General features: G+C 39.1%; 1 protein-coding gene across 11 annotated transcripts in view; it reads left to right on the forward strand.

Moving 5' to 3' along the window:
- Nucleotides 1-22,346, forward strand: part of farp2 (FERM, RhoGEF and pleckstrin domain protein 2) — a 187,911-nt gene that overhangs the window by 96,651 nt on the left and 68,914 nt on the right. For 9 of the 11 annotated variants that reach the window (XR_011344030.1, XM_069896453.1, XM_069896458.1 and 6 more), the window contains 2 exons: nucleotides 13,677-13,728; nucleotides 15,292-15,568. Coding sequence is in view for 10 of the 11 variants with exons in the window: in XM_069896453.1 (XP_069752554.1) it covers nucleotides 13,677-13,728; nucleotides 15,292-15,568 (329 nt within the window). In the remaining variant the exon portion in view is untranslated. The remainder of the gene's footprint in view (nucleotides 1-13,676; nucleotides 13,729-15,291; nucleotides 15,569-22,346) is intronic. The other 2 variants (XM_069896461.1, XM_069896463.1) reach the window with 2 other exon arrangements.

Consider the following 22,346-nt stretch of genomic DNA (forward strand, 5'->3'; position numbering starts at 1 on the left):
GTGTGCTGGGACAATTGGGCTTATGGATCTTGGGAAGGAGTTAGGAACGGGCAGTATGGGTTTGAAAATGAATGACTGTTATGTGTTCAGAGATGATGTGTGATACAGTGGTTTGAGTTTTGGTGGAGTCCTGTTGGAGGGGTAAGAGAGGAGGTGTCTCAGAGTTGTCAACTGGAATGCCATCCCATTCTCTTGCTAACATGTCTGTCCATGGTCTCGTATACTACAAGACTGAAACCATCTGTAAATTGGATGAACAACACATCATCTTCTGACTGGGTACCCTCCAACTGGATGGTATTAATATTGACTTCTCTGCCTTTTGTTAACAGCCCCTGCCCCCCTTTCTTCCCTTGTCATCTCTCCATTCCCTGTCTCCTTTCTTACAGACATGATAAATTCTACCTAGTCCCTTAACATATCCAATTAACACCTTCTGTTGGTCTGGATTCTTCCCCCATTGTTTGTGTAGCGGCCAAAAATGTGTAATTCTTTTACTTGTTAGGTCGGCATCCCATTTGGTTCTGCGGGCATTGGAGGCACCCCAAGTGCGTTTTGGCTGAGCTTTGTAGTTGTGAGCATTTGCAGTTCCTGGAACATGTGTGGTGCATTCAGGTGTTAGAATGCTGGTTGGGACGTGTAGGGTAATGTATGATGCGCTAGGGTAGCTTCATATAGAATATTATAAAATATGACAATGGTAAAGGGTGAGTGAAACGCTCATAACTTGATCGTTAGCTCTAATGTACTCATTATTTATGAATATTTCATGTCATCATTAAAGAAGATCATTTCATGTTCATGTATTAAATAAAAGATTAAAATACATTGAAACTAATTGAAAATGCATCACTCATAAGTGTCTCGCTTAACCTTCAAGCGACTATTTATTGGATCAAAGTTGCTATAGTTTTAATTCTGAGACTTTCTGATAGATCCTGCTTCTGTCTTTTCTGATTTTATTCCTGAAGAAGGGCTCAGGCCCAAAATGTCAGCAATATATCTGACTGGTGAAAAGACCAGCCGAGTTCCTCCAGCATTTTGGTGTGTTTACTACAATCACAGCGTCTGCAGGCTTTCGTGTTTTACATAGAGGGGAAAGAATTAAAGAGAGATCTGCGGGGCACCTTTTTCCACATAGGGGGTGGTGGGTATATGGAATTAAATGCCAGAGAAACTGATAAGAGGTGGATACAATTAAAATGTTTAAAAGACACTTGAACAGTTAGCTGGTTAGGAGGGGTTTAGAGGAATGTGAGCCAAATGCCCAGAAATAGGACTAGTTTGGGAAGAGTGAAGCACAAAAATCTGCAGACATTGTGGTAAAAGCGCAAATGCTGGAGGGACTCGGCAGGTCTTGCAGCACCAACAGGAGGTAAAGATGATTTACTGACACTTCTGGCCTGAGCCCTTCCTCAAGGTATGAGTAATAATATAAAGATAGTGGCCCTTAAGGAAGATGAAGAAGGCAAGAATATGAGAGAATTTATAAAAGATTGGATCCCCAGGGTCCTAGGAAGACCAGAATTACAGGAAGAAATGGAAATAGAAAGGGTACACAGAACATTAGCCCCTAAACCACAACCACAACAAAAATCAAGATCCATTCTAGTAAAATTCCTAAGATATACAACAGGAGAAAATATAATGGAGAAAGCAATGAGGAAAATAAGAGAAGATTAAAAAAAAACCACTGGAATACAAAGGTCAAAAAATTTTTTTCTATCCAGATATAAGTTTTGAACTCCTGAAGAAGAGGAAGGAGTTTAATACAGCAAAAACGATCCTATGGAAAAAAGGATATAAATTTATGCAAAAGTACCCAGCGGTACTTAAAATAGTTATTCCAGGGTAGCAAAACAGACTATTCTTGGATCCGGAGGAAGCACGAAAATTTGCAGAACAACTACAAAACAGACAGAGAGATGAAGACATGTAACGAGAACAAAAATGACCACAAACTATGTATGTGTGTATATATATATAAAAAAAAAATAGAGTATAGGTAAGAACTAAAAAGGGAAAGAAAAGGAAGAAAGGAAGATGGGGGGAATTAAGAGAGTGACCTTTGTTATATATGAAGATTAAAATCTTTTCGGAGGGGCTGGGTGGGGAAGAATTACGGTCACTGCGAAATCAGTTGATGCTTGCGAGTGAATTCGCAAATCCAAATGGAGAGGGGAGATGTGGTTGTCCGACAAGGGACAAAGGGCAACTCAGGAAGGAGAGGGGATAGTGGGGTTAAAGGAATTTTAGATGGGAGAATAATGGAAATATTTTATGTTTTAGAAATGTTGTCTTATAACGTGTTCAAAAAAAGTAAGCAGAAATGGATAAGAAGGAAAGGTGATGATGAGGAAACGGAAAGGAAGGATAAACAAAGTATGAAATGGCTATGTTGAACTATATGACTTTAAATATTAATGGAATACATAACCAAATCAAAAGGAAGAAACTGTTAAATTTACTGAAAAAAGAAAAAAATGATATAGCATTCGTGCAAGAAACACACTTAACTGAAGTGGAACACAAGAAATTAAAGAGCTTGGATAGGACATGTAACAGCAGCATCATATAATTCAAAAGCTAGAGCAGTAGCTATATTAATCAGTAAAAATGTACCAATCAAAATAGAAGAGGAAATAATAGATCCAGCAGGGAGATATGTAATGATAAAATGTCAGATATATTTGGAGTTTTGGAATTTACTCAATGTATATTCACCTAATGAAGAAGATCAAAAATTTATGCAAGATATCTTTTTGAAGATAGCAGACACGCAAGGGAACATACTAATAGGAGGGGATTTCAACCTTAATTTGGATTCAAACATGGATAAAACTGGAAAAAAAATTAGCAGAAAGAACAAAGTAAACAAATTTATGATTAAATCGATGCAAGAAATGCAACTTTTGGATTTCTGGAGGAAACAACACCCAAAGGAAAAGGAATATTCATATTATTCAGGTAGACATAAAACTTACTCAAGAATAGACCTACAACACCCAAAGGAAAAGGAATATTCATATTATTCAGGTGGACATAAAACTTACTCAAGAATAGACCTATTCCTGTTATCAGCTCGCATGCAAGAGAGACTATTATCGGACCACTCACCCCTGTTATTGACAATAGAGTTAGAGGACATCCCACCAAGAATGTATAGATGGAGATTAAACTTCATGCTACTTAAAAGGCAGGATTTTAGAGAATTCATTGAACAATAAATTAAAATGTACTTTGAAATAAATACGGAATCAGTGAAAGATAAGTTTATACTATGGGACACAATGAAAGCATTCATCAGAGGGCAAATAATAAGTTATGTAACCAAGATGAATAAGGACTACAATCAGGAAACAGAGCAGTTGGAAAGGGAAATAGCAAATATAGAAAAAGAATTAGCAATGAAGGAAGGCACAACTAAAAGAAGAGAATTGGCAGATAAAAAAAATAAAGTATGAAACACTACAAATATACAAGGTGGAGAAGAACATAATGAAGACAAAACAGAAATATTATGAACTACGAGAAAAAACGCACAAAATTCTAGCGTGGCAGCTTAAGACAAAACAAACTAAGAGAATGGTATTGGCATTAAGGAAAAATGACAAGCAAATCACATATAATCCAACGGAGATTAATGAAAACTTCAGAGAATTCTACGAACAACTATATCAAACTGAAAACGAAGGGAAAGAAGACAAAATAGATGAATTTTTAACTAAAATTGAACTACCGAAATTACAAACAGAGGAACAAAATAAATTAACAAAACCATTTGAAATACAGGAGATAATAAAGAAACTACCGAACAATAAAACACCAGGAGAGGATGGATTCCCGATAGAATTCTATAAAACATTTAAAGATTTATTAATTCCTCCCCTTCTGGAAGTAATCAACCAGATTGATAAAACACAAAGCTTACCAGATTCATGCAAAACAGCAATAATTACAGTAATACCAAAGACAGGGATAAATCCACTCGCACCAGCATCATATAGACCAATATCTTTACTTAACACAGGTTCTAAGATAATAGCTAAACTATTAGCAAACAGATTAGCCGACTATGTACCAAAAATAGTAAATCTAGACCAAACTGGATTTATTAAAAAAAGACAAACAACAGACAATATCTGTAAATTTATTAACTTAATTCATGCAGTAGAAGGAAATAAAACTCCAACAGTGGCATTTGCTTTAGACGCAGAGAAGGCCTTTGACAGAGTAGAATGGAATTATTTATTCAAAGTACTACAAAAATTCAGCTTACCAGAGAAATATATTAATTGGATTAAAGCATTATATAAGGGGCCATTGGCGAAAGTGACAGTAAATGGATGTATATCAAAACAATTTAACTTAAGCAGATCAACAAGGCAGGGATGCCCACTATCTCCCTTATTGTTCGCGATAGCCATAGAACCACTAGCTGAACTGATAAGTACAGAAAATAAAATAGAAGAGATAAAAATAAAAGACAAGGAATATAAAATCAGTCTATTTGCAGATGACGTTATAATATACTTAGCAGAACCAGAAATATCAATAAAAGAATTACATAAGAAATTGAAGGAATATGGAGAAGTGTCGGGATACAAGATTAACGCAAATAAAAGTGAAGCAATGCCAATGAATAATGCGGATTTCTCAAAATTTAAGAAAGAATCACCTTTCAGATTTCAAATGCAAGCAATGCGATACTTAGGTATACAAATAAATAAAAACCTCGGCCATCTATATAAACTCAATTATTATCCACTAATGAAAAAATTACAGGATGACTTAGAGCTTTGGAAAGACTTACCACTAACACTAATAGGAAGGATAAACTGTATTAAAATGAACATTTTCCCAAGGATAAAATACCTATTTCAGGCATTGCCAATACACTTGTCAGAGAAATTCTTCAAGGAGTTAAAGAAAATAATAAAGAAATTTTTATGGAAAGAGGGGAAACCGACGATAGCACTAGATAAATTAACAGAATGGTATAAGCAAGGAGGCTTACAATTACCAAACTTTAAAAATTTTTATAGAGCCGCACAATTAAGATACCTATCAGATTTTTATCAAACAAGGGAAAAGTCAGATTGAACTAGATTAGGACTAGATAAAATAGGGGAGAAGATGTCTGAACATATATTATATAAATGGGATGAAAAATTGGTACAACGTAGGAATTCTCCAGTATTGCATCATCTGCTCAACATTTGGAAGAAGATTCATGCAGAAAGGAATAAAACAAATTACCAACTACCAAAACTAATACTGACGCAAAATCAGCTAATCCCTTTTACAATAGATAACCTTTCCTTTAGAGAATGGGAGAAAAAAGGGATCAAAAGAATAGAAAATTGTTTTTCGGGAAATAAATTATTATCCTTTGAACAAATGAAGGATAAATATAATATAACTCACGATACAATGTTGGCATACTACCAACTGAAATCCTACTTGAAGGACAAATTGCGAAACAGTCTGAGGTTACCAGAAGGAAGTAATTTTGAATATGTGATTACAGACACAATGATAATCAAAAAATTTGTAACAAACATGTACATTAAGCTACAAGAAAAGGAGAACGAGGAATCAAATGGTAAAACTAAAAAAAAATGGGAACAAGATCTAAACGATAAAGATAAAGAATGAAACATGGGAGAAGTTATGCTCTGGAACTATGAGAAATACAATAAACACGAGGTTACGTATGTTACAATATAACTGGATACACAGGCTATACATTACACCTCAAAAGTTAAATAAATGGGACCCAACAGTATCAGACAGATGTTTTCGCTGTAAAAAGGAAATGGGAACAACAATTCATGCAATTTGGACCGTCGCAGCCTAGAAATTAGAAGATAACGAGAATACAACAATAGCATATAGAAATGAATAAATGTATTCCATTAGAAAAAATAACATAATTTAAGAAATAACATTACAATATTTGAACAAATATGGGAGCCATACATGAAACATAATAGAGAAAATTACCGTGGACATCTACCACCTAAAATGACAGAAGGAGAAGATAATGAAAAGAACTGACTCAGTGGAATTTCTTGTTTATTTTTATTGAGTGACAACATTGTTTGACGGGTTTAATGTATCTTATATTCTGAACATTAAATAAATGGGAGGGGAGGTGAGGGAGGGAGGGGAGGTGAGGGAGGGAGGGGAGGAGGGAAAGTGGGGGGGAGAAAACGACACTATATATTTAAGAAGGAAAATGTATGTATCTTGATCAATACCTCTTAACTATGTTTTAGATGATCCCCTACATACCAAAATATTTTGCACTCTATTATCATTTTTAATTATTTGCTGTATCCGTCCATTATAATTAAATGGAGCCTTTTTGCCTTTTGCACCTGCCCTGTTTCCAGGTTTTTGCCATTAAGAATGTAATTTGATTTATCCTTTGTGGTTCTCAAATAAGCTTTCATCAAAATCCATTTGCTCCTGCAGTTCATTCAGGTAATATTTCTTTGTGGACTTCTCATGCTAACAATTCCACCTAGCATGGCCCTGTAAACTGTGATTTCACATTCCACCAGCCATGTCAATGAGACCTACTGTGAATAGATAAGTCCAGCCTAGATCAGTGTGGAATATTATCAATCAGATCCTGCTTGTAGTGCCTGTCAATCATCTCTCTGGTATCAGCTAATTGCCAGACTGGTCAATACATTGTATTCCTTTGCATGAGCTTAATTTTGGAAGAATGTACAGGCTGTGGTTCTCCAAATGCTTATAGATCCTATCCTTAAGGATTCCTTCCAATAGTTTGCACACCACTGATGCTATAATTCCCTGGATTCTGCCTATTATCTTTTTTATGCAAGGGGACTACATTTGCCATTTTCCATTCCTCCATCACCTCCCCTGCGACCAAAGAAGACTCAAAGATCATAGCTACTGCCCCACCTATCTCTTCTCTCACTTCTCACAGCAATTTTGGGTATATAGCATCTGGCTCCAGGGACTTGTCAATCTTGATGTTTTTAAGAAGATCCAACACTTCCTCTTCCTTAATCTCCACATTGTCTAGCATACAAGCCTGTTCTATTCTGACCTCACCCTGATCAAGGTCCTTTTCTCTTTTGAATACTGAAGCAAAAAATTCATTTAGGACCTCTCCAACCTCTTCCGCCTCCAGGCACATGTTGCCTCCTTTATCCTTTAGCGACCCCACCTTCATTATCTCATTGTTGTAGTTTTTCACCACTCTCTTTTACTAACACCATTTTTAAATATTGTAGTCTTTTGTGAGTTGTATAAACAGTAAGTTTAATTGTTTAACAATTTGGCCCAAAAATTGTTTAATAATGCAATCAGATGTTGTTATCTGTGGTCAAAAACGCAAGTTGACCTGCCGACACAGAGAGAGGAAACCCCCCAGTATCGTGCTGCTTTGACCCCATCACGCCCCAGTCTGCTTTTGCGAGAGCCCAAATGTCTGAACGATGGTTTGAGAACTAAGTGGTGTGATCCACCACATGAGGTGGTTAGGTTGTCGAGTTGAGGGTGGGTTTGATTGTGGTGGTGGATGTCCTCTGTGGCAGGGTTGTTCCATGTTGGTTAATGTCCAAGTGCACTGGTTAGAGACGGTCCATGGAGATGGTCAATGCTGCCCATGTCAGTGGTGAAAACCGTGGCACCATTTTGCAGTACTCTGAAGAGCCCCTCGTGTGACTTTTGCATAAGTGTACAGTGGGAATCTGTGAAGGAAAACCTACTGACAGTCCTGGAGGTTGGATGGGACATATGTGGTTGTGAGACTGTCGGGAAGTTTGGACTGGAGAAAGTGTGCCTACTATCTATGGAGACATGTCAGCAAGGTCATGGGCTGTTCTTGATGTCCATGCGCTGCTGGGATGAAGTCCCCTGCAACCGTAAGCAGGGCGCCATACACCAGCTCAGCGAAGAGAGTTGCCAGGTCTTCCTTTGGAGCAGTGCGTGTGCCTAGTGTGCCCACAGCAATTCATCCATCCAGTCTGGGCCCGTGAGCCATGCCTTGAGGGATGCCTTTATGTGCCAGTGAAAATGTTCTGCTATGCTGTTTGCTTTTGGGTGATAGACTGCTGTGTGGTTCAGCTTGGTGCCAAGCAGCCGGGCCATTGCTGTCCACAGCCCAGAAGAGAACTGTACACCTTTGTCAGAGGAGATGTCCGTTGGCAACGGGCTATCCAGTGGGCAGTGAGGGCACGTGCATAGGTCTCAGTGGAGGAGTCAGAGAGTGGGGTGGCCTTGTCAATCTGTCTACGATGGTGAAAAGGTGGGTGACACCTCTGGATGGGGGCAGCAGCCTCACGATGTTGACGTGGATGTGGCTGAAACGTCTGTGTGTTGGGGCGAAGTTCTGCAATGGTTCCTTGATGTGTCACTGAATCTTGGAGGTTTGTCTCTGGCCCAGTTGCCAACCTGATTGTTCAACCCATGCCTAATGAACTTGATGGCATTAAGTTCCTTTGTTACTCGAATGGAAGAGTGAGCTAGGCCATGAACCATGCCTGGCAGTGGGGATGATGGGTCTTGGCTGTCTTGAAGACATATCACAGAGGTGTGTGGTGTCAGCGGGCCCAAATCTCACATGCTCTAACTTTAGGGTTGAGATGGCAGTGCGTAGGTGAGCATCTCTTCCTCTTGTTGGGTGGCCACAACGGCTGTGTAGTCGACACTTCGGGCCAGATGTGCTGGATGGAAGCAGAGTATTCTGAGATGTTGGTCAAGTGGAACTGCTGCCGGGCTGACCAAGGATCAGATGCTTTGGCAAAGGCAAACGTGAGTGGTTTATGATCCGTGCAACCCATGAAATTCCTGCCCTTGAAAGTAGCAGAAATGCTGGATGGTGAGGTAGAAAGCGAGGAACTCTCAGTCAAAAGTGCTGTATTTCTATTTGGGGAGTCGCAGCCTGTGTCTGTGTGTGTGTGCATGAATAGCGGTCAGGTGGTGGCGATATGGTGCTGCACCCCAAGCATGGTGTTGATTGTTGTGAACTGGGGAATAATGATGTCTGGGAAATTGGCTAGGATCCTGGCATACTCGTCTAAGAAGGTCACCGAGCCGAGGTGGGGTGCAGTCAATTCGACATGGTGCAAGATGATCAATTTTAACCTTTTAGAATTGATGAGATGTTGTTTTTTCAAATCAACCAAGAGGAAGTGTGCCCAGAGGAAGTTGTCACCCAGCAGCGGTTGTGAGATGTCAGCGATGGTAAAGGTCCACTTGAAATGGCAGGAGTTGAATTTGAGTGGGATCGTTCAGACCCCATATGTCCTGATGCTGCTGCTGTTGGCAGTGGTCAGGGGAGCCCCCTTCCTTTTGGAAAGAGTGTTGATGCTCAAGGGAGGCAACACACAGACCTCTACTCCGGTGTTAATGAGAAAACACCGCCCCGAATGATAATCCAAGTAGTAGAGGAGTCGATCTTTTTGGCCGGCCGCCATTGCTTCTGCCATCTGGGGCACTTCCTGGATGTGTGCAGGGTGTTTGGTGTCGGTGGGCACAATATTTTTGTTTTTTCCAAAAATATACATATCAAAATTTCTCCAGGAAGAAGAACCCCTCCCTTTAATGCTATCTTTTTTTGCTACTCCTTTCCAGGCACCATTCTCCCCCTTAGACTGGAGTCTCCACTCTGCTACCACTTTCCCAGATTTTTTTTCCTTTACTGAGCTCCTGTGAACATTTCCATAGACTTTAATTTTAAACAATAAATACAAGACTGTTTAGTAAAAATAAAAAAAATACAACTTTTTACTACTATTACTTAGTTCCATTATAAATATTTTCACAATCTTAATTTTATTTTAAAACTTTGCAGAAAGTTTTCCACTTCGTTTTTGGTCTTGAAAAATCATCAGTTCCCTTCTGCTACTTGAACCCTCAAAATCGCAGGATATATCATTGAATATTTCTAGTTCTTTGCACGTAGTTGACTTCACATCTTGTTTAATCAAGGTCAGGCTAAAGTCTTGAAAAAAGTAGTACTTTTTCATGATCAACCTCGAGTGGACCATTATTCTGTTTGGAATAATCATTCATATGCTTCTCCCAGAATTGTCTCCCGTTCTCGGTAGCTTAAGGTAAAAATGGGGAGGCAGATCAAGACCTGAGCATCATCCTGTAAAAATAATTGAGAATTTGAGTTACTAATTCATAAGTGTTGAAACGGTGATGAGAGATATGTTCTCTGGTTGCTGCCTCTGCTGGGTCCAAATGTTCAGTGAGCTCTCTCGATATGCAGTTTTTCTCCAAATTTGCCTTCTCCTAACACTAGTGGGATCCGGGTCTCTTCCTTGATTCCTTCCTTTAGTCCGATAATTCGGTCATTGTTCCGTTGACTGAAGTTTTCCATGTGGTCAATTTTATCCAGCAGTCCTTGTTTATCTGACTCCCATTCTTTGGCTTTTTTTCCGAAAGCCTCAAGTTTTTCATGCGTTTTTGTCAGTTCAATCATTGCTTGACCCATTCTCTCCATCAGGTCTCCATCAGGTCTCTTTTATTTTGGTCATTTTCTCTGTCACATCTCTCATCACCATTTCAACACTTATTCAACTCAAATTCTCAATTATTTTTACAGGATGATGCTCAGGTCTTGACCTGCCTCCCCATTTTTACCTTATTCTGCCGGTCCTGTTGCCATTCTTTTTGCACCACTCCCTTTCAGACTTTCACCCAATGTTCCTGTCTTTCTATTTATCTATCTATGTATCTATTCATTTATTTATTTATTTATCTGTGAATCTATCTTTATTTATTTATAAAAAAATTTACATTTTTCAAACGGTGAATCATGTCAACCAAAATGTGTACAAGTGTTTCTCCCTTTTTTCCCCTCTTTCCCTCCCTTCCCTCTACCCACCCCCCCAAAACCCATTGGTATTCAACATCTACAATACAATAAAACCATAACAATATCTTCCGATGTTCCTGGTTGAAGAGGAACTTCTTCAATCGTTGTTCTTGGCTGCCTTAACCTCTTCATGCCAGTTTTGATGGAATAAATGTTGATTTTCAATTTTTGTCTATCTATTTAGTACTCTTCCCGGAGAGCTCAACCAAAACACATCTAAATCCTTCACGTGGCCACATTCCCTAATGACACTTTTTTAAATTAAAAAAATGTATGGTTTGATTTTTTTTTTTAAAAGCCATTTTGTTTTTGCATATAGTTAAACAAGAGAGCCTGCAGTTACTGGAGCCGAGAACAATGTACAAATATGCTGGAGCAACTCAGCAGATCATGCCCAGATCAGAAACATGGGGTTACCCTTTACTTTATTTGGATGCCGTGTGAACTGTTGAGTGCATGTTTTATAGTTGCCATGATCTTTTTTTCTGACCAGTCAGGTGACTGAATGTATATACATGTGAACATTGCACTCTCATGACTAGACTAATAAAAGAGATTTGCAATTTATGACCTACAAAAACCTATAATATACATTATATTTATAAAGTTGTAGATTGAGTCGTTGGGCAGGGAGAAGATTGTTTTAATTAATCCCCATGGTTTTGGTATTATTTTGCCTGTGGTGAAGTGAGGGGAGTCACTTACAAAATGTCAGCCATTTATCGACTACTCTAATAGAAGGTGCATATCACTGTTCATGAGGAGGCAGAGAAATACTTGGCCAGCAGCAGTTTCGGTGATCAGATGTTTTAGGAGCTAATTATCTGTTGCTTTCCTGCACTAAACAATGTTTAGTTTCAATTATTCACCATCGCAGTTTGAACATTAAAGAATCATTCTACAAATTGGATTCTTTTAGAGATTTGTTTACAGCTCCACAATATGTGGCTCAGATTCGTAATATTTTTCTATTGCTCTTCACTTTTTAATATGCCTGCTCCAGGAAGTTGATAAAAATTCCAACAGATCCTCTAGTATTGTGTGGATAGGTTGACAAGAAAATGTATGAAATACATCACTGAAATGTATGAGATGATGTATGACCTTGTTTCTGCTCAGTGCATAGATATTTGAAGCCACTAATGCCTTGGGTAGATGCCAGTTGTAATCAGCAGATAAGTTTACTGCCATCACATCAAGTTGCTGCAAGAATACCTGAGGGTCCTCACTGTCTCAGAGCATCAGTCAGCCTGATGAAATCTGGCTGGTCTCCTTCCTGCCTTTTTTGTTGTTAGTTCAGCTTCAGTTAATTGATTCTTGGATGGTGAGAGGAGTCAAGTCAGGATTGCTACCAGTGTTATTGTCTTTTCTCTGAAGTTTTCCCATTGGATGAGGCGAGTGTTCGGAGATTCGCTTCGATGATGATTGGATTGGTGCTTTAACCTGTGGGTTTAGTGACATTAATTTCAACACAACTATCTATATTTGTTATCCAAGGTGGTGGATATTCGTGCCATTATCAAGCTGGAGTGCACTGATGATGTTAGAGGTTGAGTCAAGATGGTAGCCTCTGTAGCGGGGGTCCAGCCACCCAGTCGACTGCCATAGGCTCCACATGGACTTTGAATGGCCCGTTGAGGGAGCCCACAGTGGTTTTAGTTGAAATCCTGTGACCGAGGGTCTGCACCCAAGATGCTCTGCAGTGAGGGACCAGTGCATGCGGCAGGCTGCTGGCAACTCGTGGTGAGGAAGCTGTGGGCTGCTGGAGACTGTTGCTGGGATACTTGTGCCTGGCTGTAGAACTATCAGGTATTGGAAGTGGGATGCGAGGTGATCCCGAGGCCGCTGAAGGGTTCCTGACCATGTTGGAGTTTCGGATCTGGAGCTTGGGTTTTAATGGTTTGGACTGCACTCTGTATGGCTGCAGAAATGCTGGAGGTTAATCTACGGACACTCAGTGACTCTGAGGGGGCTCTCTTTTGCTTCTCTTTATCTGACTAAGAGATCCTGAGGCAATTCCTGCTGGTGGTGAATATCTGCCTTGCAGCAGGCAAAAAGAAATTTCATTAATAGGACACTGTTTTATTACTATGATAATAAATTGAATCTTGAATCTTAATATAGCACTCTCTTTGAAGAGAAGTGATCATTAGTCCAAGGTGATTTGGACACATGGTTGGCGCAGATGTAGAGTAGCGGGGTGATGGCTGGACTAGTGTGCCAGGATTTGGATCATCCCATCATGACATCTCGTATTTGTTTTTAAAAAAATTAGAGTTACAAGCCAGCTCATCTCAGTAATTGTTGACTCTTAACTACCTCAGTGGAGGGGCAATTAGGGAGAGGCATAGGCAATATCCACATTGTCTGATGGAACAATATTGTGTAAAGGCTCCTTCATTTGAAATAAAACATTCTCTATTCTAGTAAATATGGGTCATGTAATTGCCACTGGTAGCATATTAAGAACATAGAAGTGAACTAAATTATTAGAGAATCTCTTTTTTTAAATTAAAAAGTTAGACTTTTAATCCAGTTGGGTATTTGAAAGCAAATTCAACTTGTATTTGTCTCCAGTTGAACGCATTGGTTGTATAATATTCAGTATAGTTTGTGAGATGAGATGAACACTGCGTTTTCTTCCCTGCTGTTCTGTATTGGTGCTTCACGTGTCCACTTCATTTTTTTTTTTTAACTTTCTCCTTGCATTATTGCTTTTCACATTAATTTGCCTGTTTTGGAAATCGTGAGCTGTCTGCTACAGTGTTCCTCCTTGGGTCCTTACTGAATACTCTCTGTTCTTCAGGCGGCACAGCAGAGTCCCAGCTCGAACTTTGACCACAGATGTGCCGAAACAGGTTAGTCTTGTGGTACTTTAACATTTGTAGGGGTGGGTTTGGGGGAGATGGGTGCTGTTATTTGTATATTTTGGTGATGGAAAGCATGCAAAATTATTTTCCATGTTTTATCACAGAAACTAGCCAATAACCTTCCTTCCTGTCAATTCCTTTCTCTACCTTTGCTGAATTCTGAAATTTTCCTCTTTTCAGGCAATGCCCTTTTTGTTCTGGAATTGTATTCCTCTTCTAGCCATGACTGGATCACTTTTCCTGTTGTGTTCCTTAAATGTTACCATTGAAGACTGTGTAGTATTTAACATTGTTGTTTCTGTCTTTTATTGTCACCTTTCTTTTGAGCCTTTGTAATTACCTTAAATATTACAATTTCTGATGAACTTAATTGCTATCAAGTTTTCTGAGATATAATTTTGACCAATCTTCCTAAAGATCCTTTCAGTACCATATCATTAAATAACTGTTTATCACGGTACAGTACAAGATCTAAAGTAGCCTGATCCCTTGCAGAAAACAACATGGATTCATCCTCTACACTGTTTAATCCTTTGGTTTTTCCTGCCTATATGCTATTTTACCCTTGTTGCATGCACATCTAATTCTAGCAAGCCAATTATGTGACAAACTGATTTTTCTTAGATAAAATGGCCCATTTCTAACATCTCTAATGAGCTTATGTTTTCCTGGCTTGAAAATGAGCTGGCGTTGTACAGCTGAGTAAGTGGGAGCCCAGTGGAAAAATAATTCTGTGATTGAATCCTTTGATCCAAAAAGTGGTAACTAAATAAGGAAACCCAGACTGGTGTGGTTTTGTTTCAATACATTAATGACATTTGAAGTTCAACACCCTGCTTGATGCTGTCCATCACTTTAATCTTTCTCCCTCTACCACTAGTCCATTGTTAGTACAATGTTCAATTTCAAAAAAATGCATTACAGCTGCTTGCTACGGATTCTTAGACAATTGGATTGTGGATAGGAAGGACTTGGATAAGGTCCAAACAAAATGCAGGCAAATATAGACTAGCCCAGAATGCCAACTGGATTAGCATGGACAAGTTGGGCTGAAGGTCTGTTCAGTGTTGTGACTCTGATTCCAAGGTTGCATCTTCCACAACTGGGAAGGACAAAGAAATTAGGGGTGCACAGCTTTCCTTTGTCCACCCTATCCAAACATGGAAATGTATCACTTTTCCTTAATTGCTTAGTTAAACCTCCAAACAGCAATTTGAGAGCACTTCCATCAATATAATGCTTTGAGAGAGCTTCTCTCACTTCTACCTTCAGGGCAGTTGGGTGCAAGCACCAAATGCTGCTGACTTGACAAGACAACAGTGGGTGTAATTTAGTTTTGATTGATTTCAGAGATTCCCATGAAATTATCTCCCAAGATAATGAGTCATTGGTCTGGTTTGTTTGACTTCAGTGGCACACTGAAATGAGAAACTGGAAATATTTTCTTTTGTAAATTAATTAAAAGATTTATTGGGAAGATGGAGAATGCATAAATGGAGTGCAGTATATAAACATGGCTGTTGGTTCTGTTTCATTTGCTTTGCCCACCAGAGTTTATCGTTCACTGAAGGTGTGGAGGTCACAGGCTCCCCCTCCTCAGCTGCTACTTCCTTTCAGTCCGCCCTGTCTGCACACAAGTTTGCCACAGACTATCGGTCCGTTCACCGGGATAGCAGCAACGTACTCCAGAACTACAAGCATTCCACTCGGAAGCCTCCGTCAGACATGAAGATGAGTCCAGCGACGGAAGAGATGTGGAAGACTTCCAGTCAGCCCTCTCCAATCTCCTTGCAAGGTTCTGTTGCTGCAGGCAGCTGCTCTTCCTCAGGTTATGATGAGGGTAGTCGTCTAACTAGAGAAGAGAATGTTAATGCTGAAAGAAATGACAATGATGAGGATGACTGTGTCACAGGTATAGATAGAACCAAAAACAACGTGAACCAGATTCAGGCAAGGCCAATGCCAGTTTTCACATTGACAAACGCTCAGTTGCAATTTACTGAAGAGTTCATTGATGATGACCCAGCCGAGATTTCTTTTTTTGCTGGTGGCTCGGAGGCATTTTCACCATGTTACCATGGGCTAGGGAGCTACCATCAAATAGCGAGTTATCCAGTAATAAATTCCAGCTTGGGAAATCTAAGCTGTGAACGCAGCTCAAGTAAGTATGTGAGTGATAATATGGAGCTGGGTTCAGCAGAAGACCTTGAGTTTGAGGGTGAGGGTGAGAGTGATCTTAATGGGAATAACGGTCGGATAATTGACACAGGCGACCTCTTTGAGGTAAAGGCACAAGCCAATCGGCTTCGTGGGCACTGCAGCAAATCAGAGACTAGTTCTCTGCTGAACAATCAGTCGCAGAACAGCTCATTGACTAACTTTAGGCTCAATGGCTTACCTGATACAACATTGTTCAGGATGGCCAGTTCTGGCAATCAGTCTGAAGCCAGTTCCATGGTGAATTTTCCCACCTATTCTGTGCGCTCAGAGTCCAGTTCTGCTTTTCAGTTTGGCGATGTGATTGATCAGCTTGAACAACTGAGTTACCCTCCCACCACCACAGAGGACTCGACCAGTAGTGATTCTGAGTCATGGGATTCGGACAGTGGAGCCCCCTTTGATGGTAATTTCTTTTACAGTAACCCCTTTGCACAGGTCGCCACCAATAATTTTGCATTCAGTTTCAAGAATGAGATTAATGGCAGCACACATGAAGAGCAGGAGGAAAGAGACGGTCTAAATTAACCTGTTTGTTCATACTAGTTCAGATTGGTGCATTTGCAGGGAAAGAAATTACTTCTGGATATTAGTGATATGGTACCAGACATTAACTTCACTTTCTTAATTTCATTCCTTAATTTGAATGATCATAAAATTTAAAAAAAATCTTTATAAATATCAAAGGGATAGTATTAAATAAAATAATTCCAGCATAGTTTACTCTCCTCACCTTGTATTTTGAAAGTTTTGAGCACTTGGACCAGCCTTTTGCACAACATTTTGTAGAAGTACTCTGTTTATGGCAACAGGTCCAGTCATCTCCCCAGTGCTTATATATATATGCATTTGTACTCTAAACCAAACTAGCCCTTTTGTATAATTATATATTTAAAAAGTTGCCAACCAATATTTTTGCAGCACTTTTTGTTAAAAGTGCAAAACCCATTCAGAAAGCTGTGAAATTGTCTCTAGGAATTTCTGTATAGCTGGTGCTCAGGGGCAAATGGAACTTTATTACGTAGCAGTAGTGGGCTGTTGGATAGGCTTCTGTGGTATTGATACACCTAAGATTGTTATTGTTATTTCCTTGTGTAATAACGTAACTGATGGGGAATTGGCCAGTGTGATTAACATAGAATCAATCTATTGCCCTCATGGAGTGGTCTTGCAAGTTAAATGTGGGTTAATTTCAATATATGACACAAGTAGGTGGAATCCTAACATAGTAAATTAATGGAAACTTGAACATTCCAAGGAAGATACCTATTTGTGTGAGGTGAAAGTTCACTGAGTCCAGTGGTTCTTTTCCATGAGTCCAACAAAACCCATCAGTCTATCATCATGTCATGAATACAATGCAAAATGCCCTCTCTCTGATTACTTGGGACGATGAAACAGTAGTGTTTACCTCCAAAGCTCTGCACTTTCACTGCTTCTCTAGTTTCTCCTCCCAGCTTCTAGCTTAAGTGAACATTGTGGCACCCTTTTCAACCTAGTGCTGAGTTTAAAGCCCCCAATGTGACCCAACTCACAGACAGTTTACTTCCATCATCAAAAGTCCGATCAATGTTGCTTTTCTTCCCATGTATATTCACTTCCGGCCCTGCCATCATCCTGCTGTCATCTGCCTCCACTAACCTCAACTTGTTTGAAATTCCTATCTACAATTCACAATCTATAGTGCTGGTTCTTCACCCATTCATCCCTGGTCTCTCATAAACTTTAGCATGTGAAACTTGGTATTTTAATCTCTCTCTCTCTCTCTCTCTCTCTCTCCCTCTCTCTCTCTCTCTCTCTCTCTCTCTCTCCCTCTCTCTCTCTCTCTCTCTCTCTCTCTCTCTCCCTCCCTCTTTTCTCTCCCTCCCTCTCTCTCTCTCTCTCTCTTTTCTCTCCCTCTCCCCCCCCCCCCGACTCTGGTTCTTTTATGCATTCATCCTTTCTATTCCAACTATGGAGGCATATATTTAGCTATCTCGGCCCTACTCTCCCCAACTCTCTGGATTGATTTCTCTCTAAACATCAAAATCATCTCAACTTTTCAGCTTTTAGTCATTTTCTTTCACTTTGTACTACAGATTGTGTTTTTTTCCCCCTCATTCATATTTATCCCTTCTGAGGACCATCTCTGGATGTAGCCTCCATTAAACCAACTTCCAAGTTCTTAATTCTTGTGAAAGTTTAGAAATATATGAAGGCCCATTTGCCAGGAGATGCATGACTAAACATCAGTTAATGTTTGGTGATTAACAGAACTAGGGTAGATGGTGGCTATAAAAATGTGTTTCAGTCTTGACAACTGCAGTTTAGCATATCGCCTATTCCATTAGTGTCAGGAGCTAAATATGAAGTCTGATTAATTAGCATCAACATTTGAACCTCTTCCCGAGGTTTTGACAAGGATTGCAATCCCAATCAATGTATGTTCATAGTCACTTGGTAATGCGATGGTGGTGCAGCTAATTGAAGCCTGCAGCATGGAATCGATTTGGCTTGTTGTGCTTATGTGATGAGATGCTCCAACATGGTGAAACTATCATTAAAACCCACAAGGTTCATTAATGCTCAGGGAATAAAATGTTTTGCCTTTGCCTATTCTGGCCTTTTTGTGATTCTGTAGCCACCAATATGGTTAACCCAGATTTTTGGGGCAATGGGGAGAGACAGTAATTTTGGAAGTTGCCATTGATGTCCATATTACATTGAATTGCTTATTGTCACATGTACTAGGATACAGCTTTGCTTTGCATTTTATTCCAACAAGTTGACCCATACTTAAGTTAATAGTTCGTGGAATAATAAAACAAGTGTAGGGTTGAATTTTACCGTGTCAGAGTGCAGGGTATAGTGTTACAAAGACAACGTGCAAGATGTAGATAAAAGTTTAGTTAAAGAATGCAGTGAGAGGTTCCTTTGAGAGTGTTAATACTGGGAAATAAATTTACGATAAAAGCAGAGTTGAGGGTATTTCTGGTGGCTGAAGGTTAGGCATTGAGGTACACAAAGTATGGAGTATGACTTATGATGAAAGCTTCAAAAATTATATTGTTTCTCTTTTCCTACAAAGCAAGAGGAAGAGTACCAAAATCCATTTTAATCTTGGGGGGGGGGGGGCACAGGAGGGCTAGGGTGTGTAGGATGCATGAGTTCCATTAATTTGAGCCACATTTCCTGATTACAGCACTTCCTAAAAGTGAGAAAAGACCCCTGGGCCCATTGGAGTTTTCTTAGTTCTCTGACATAGAGTACACTAGGAGAGTTAAAATGTTCTTTATTACCCGACTTGCTGAATTATTTAAAACAGTTCGAATAGTTTTTGTTTTGCCTTTGTTTGCATAAGATCTAACTGTTAAGCACTTCTCTAAACCACAGTTGTGAAGTCCATTCACCCATTTTTGTCTATTTGACCTGTTGCCTTTCAATGCACCCTCCAAGCACTTTTTATATTTTAAATGGTACTGTAAATGATGCCTGAAAAAGTTTTATTTCTAAAATGTTTATAAAAAGCTTCCTTTTGAAGCACTTTTAACAAATTTACAAAAATTCTATGGTTTTCCAGCATACAGTGCAATTTCAAAAGATCCTTTGTATAATAGTCAATTATTTATCAATGACCTAAATCCTAAAGGAACTAACACTACACGTACAAGTATTTGTACTGGATTTTAGTACTAAAGGAACTAATACTACACGTACAAATATTTGTACTGGGTTGTAGTACTAAAGATCACTCCATTGCCCCTGAAACACTACCAAATAACTTACTAGGAGTCCATGTGAGTGCTTAGAATATTAGTGGGAGACCAGCAAATTGGCAGTTTTCTCCTGGTGTGGATTTCTGTCTATGCTAGTTTGTCTGACATAGACATAATGTGCACACTGCTGATGAATGTTGAAAGAGTAGACGTGACCTTTCAGTTGCATCTGTTAATTTGTGGACAGCACAAAATATTTTGATGGTGTGAAGGTGAATGCTTCAACCTACAGGGAAAGTGTCAGATGAAGTGAGCAACCAGTGTTGAAATTCAGAATTCGTGATGATGAATGGATCAAGTTTTCTTTGTTTTTTTTTTGTTTTTGTTTCGTCTTCCAGTTATGTGGATTATTTTGATTGTATCTGGGTCATGAAGAAATTCTATTTCACAGTCAGGATTAACCAGGTTGATTGAAAAATGTGTGTATAAGCAGGCTTGTATTGAAGGAGTTTTGTAGAAAACAAACATTCATATGTCCAACTTTTTTTTGGCATTGATGTATAGCTATTCTGCTTGCATCAGTTCATTTTGAAACTCGTTTGACATGGTGTCGCATGAGTATTGAGATTGTGATGGGAAATGGCACTGAATAACTCCAATACCATTGTTTTATTTCCTCCTGTTCCCCTTCTGTAGTAGCCAAAGATACAGCAACCCATCCCAACGTGTCAAATCCTGTACATTCCCTGTCAAACCAATCCCAGACTCTGTGAGCTCCTCAAGAACATACTAACTGGTTGAGGTTTGCAGTACAGCTGTATTTAAGTTTAAACCAGTGAGCCAGAACAAATGTTTTTCAAAGTGCCTTATGCTGATGAATGGTGGGACTTGTATATTACAGGTCCACAATGTCCCTGTGTTCTTACTGGTCTATAGGTGTTGATTTTATTTTTAAGAAAAATTACTAAATTTCTATGAGCAAATGTTTGCATATGAAGTACTAATTGGAATATTAAAGCAAGATCACACAATTTTCATCATTATAAACTGGATAAAATCCAAATGATATCTCATTCTCATTATTGTCATTTGGGTGTGTAGAAGATGATACTCCTTATAATGGATCTTATTATGACTAACATTTGTTACAGAGCTTGAATTTAAATTTACTCCCATACCCATCCAATTGCCAGTATGTCACTGATACTTGTCATTCAGCAACTGGAATCACAATGGCTAAGACTGATTTTGATATCCAAGTTGGCTAAATCATTTCAGAAACCTTAAGTGGTTGATATGGAATGTCAGAGGTTTAGGAATGGGAATTAGAAATTCTTTTTACAGAAGCAATGACTCTAGTGCAAAATTAAGGAGGCTAATAAACTATTTAATGTTATTAACAGAATTAAATGTTAAATTCAAGCCCTGTAGTCAATGCATCTATGTTCCTGTGCTGTCTAATCTGTATAAAATCTTTTGAAGCTTTCTGTTAACCAGTAGCCATGGGTGAGAAATACTAAGTGAATTAGATCTTAATTAAAATCTGTTGTGGTTTTCAGTTTTATTTTACAAATTCTGCCCATTTTGGTGAAATTGCAATGAATTTGGAAGTGTGGGGAGCACAGAATGGACTAATTATTCATCACCATTGGAGAAAAGAGGGAGTGTAGAAGAAGTGTAATGTGACTTCTAAACTATCCCATATCAAGTGAGTTAAAAACCTAAAGGAGGGAAGTGCGTGGAAAAGAGAGAGGAGAAGCATGAATCAAAATCATAGGTTGCTGAGTAGAAGGAGCTAATTGGCCTGTTGAATCATTGCCTACATAAGAGCATTCGAGCTAATCTTGTGCCTCTACCTGAAGCTGCAAGTTCATTCAAGTACCTTTTCTATCCCAGGATTGAATGTGGGATTATTTCTTCCTCTACAATGAATTCTGTGCTCTATGCATCATCTTTAGAAAGACATTTTTTCATGTCGCTTCTGCTTTTGCCAAGCACCTTCATTCAATAACTGCTCTGGTTCTTGATCCAACATTTCAGTCTTTCCTGTTACTTTCTTGACTTTTCATGACTTTGAACATCTGCAGTAAATTCTCTCTGAACCTCTCCCTCACTTTTAAGGAGAACAATCCCTCTCCGGTCTATTCACAAAACGAAAGTCCCTCTTCCCTGGAATCATTTTGGCAAATCTCTTCTTCCCCTCTCCAAGCCCTTCTAATGTTTCCTGAAATATGGTGTTTAGGACTGGGCTGGACTTGACACTTCACCTGTGACTGTAATGCTTTGCCATGACTTGTTCTTCAACCTCGCTATGCTTTTATTGAAAAAGCTCAGGATTCCATTAGTTCTCTTGGCCATTCTCCTACTGCCTGCTCTCTAATAACGGGTTCATGTGTTAAGTTTGACCAGCAGAAGAAATTGAATGGAATCATTGGGCATTTTCATATTGCAGTATGATGCTTTTATTAATATGATTGCTCAGCATCTCTGGTGGGTGTTCCATTGAGTCAGTGGTGGTGGACGTGGGAGTTTTGTCATTTTTGTTTGGAGCCTGAATTTGAAGCTGTTTCACTGTGGATAAACCATCAAATGCATTGGTCCGGCTTAGTGTCATTTAGCAATAAATAGACATGCTATAAGCAGAAGTGGTTGATAAATACCAATCAGTAATGGGAAATAGTGTTCCATCTTCAC

This window comes from Narcine bancroftii, chromosome 9, assembly GCF_036971445.1.
Source record: "Narcine bancroftii isolate sNarBan1 chromosome 9, sNarBan1.hap1, whole genome shotgun sequence".
Taxonomy (NCBI): domain Eukaryota; kingdom Metazoa; phylum Chordata; class Chondrichthyes; order Torpediniformes; family Narcinidae; genus Narcine; species Narcine bancroftii.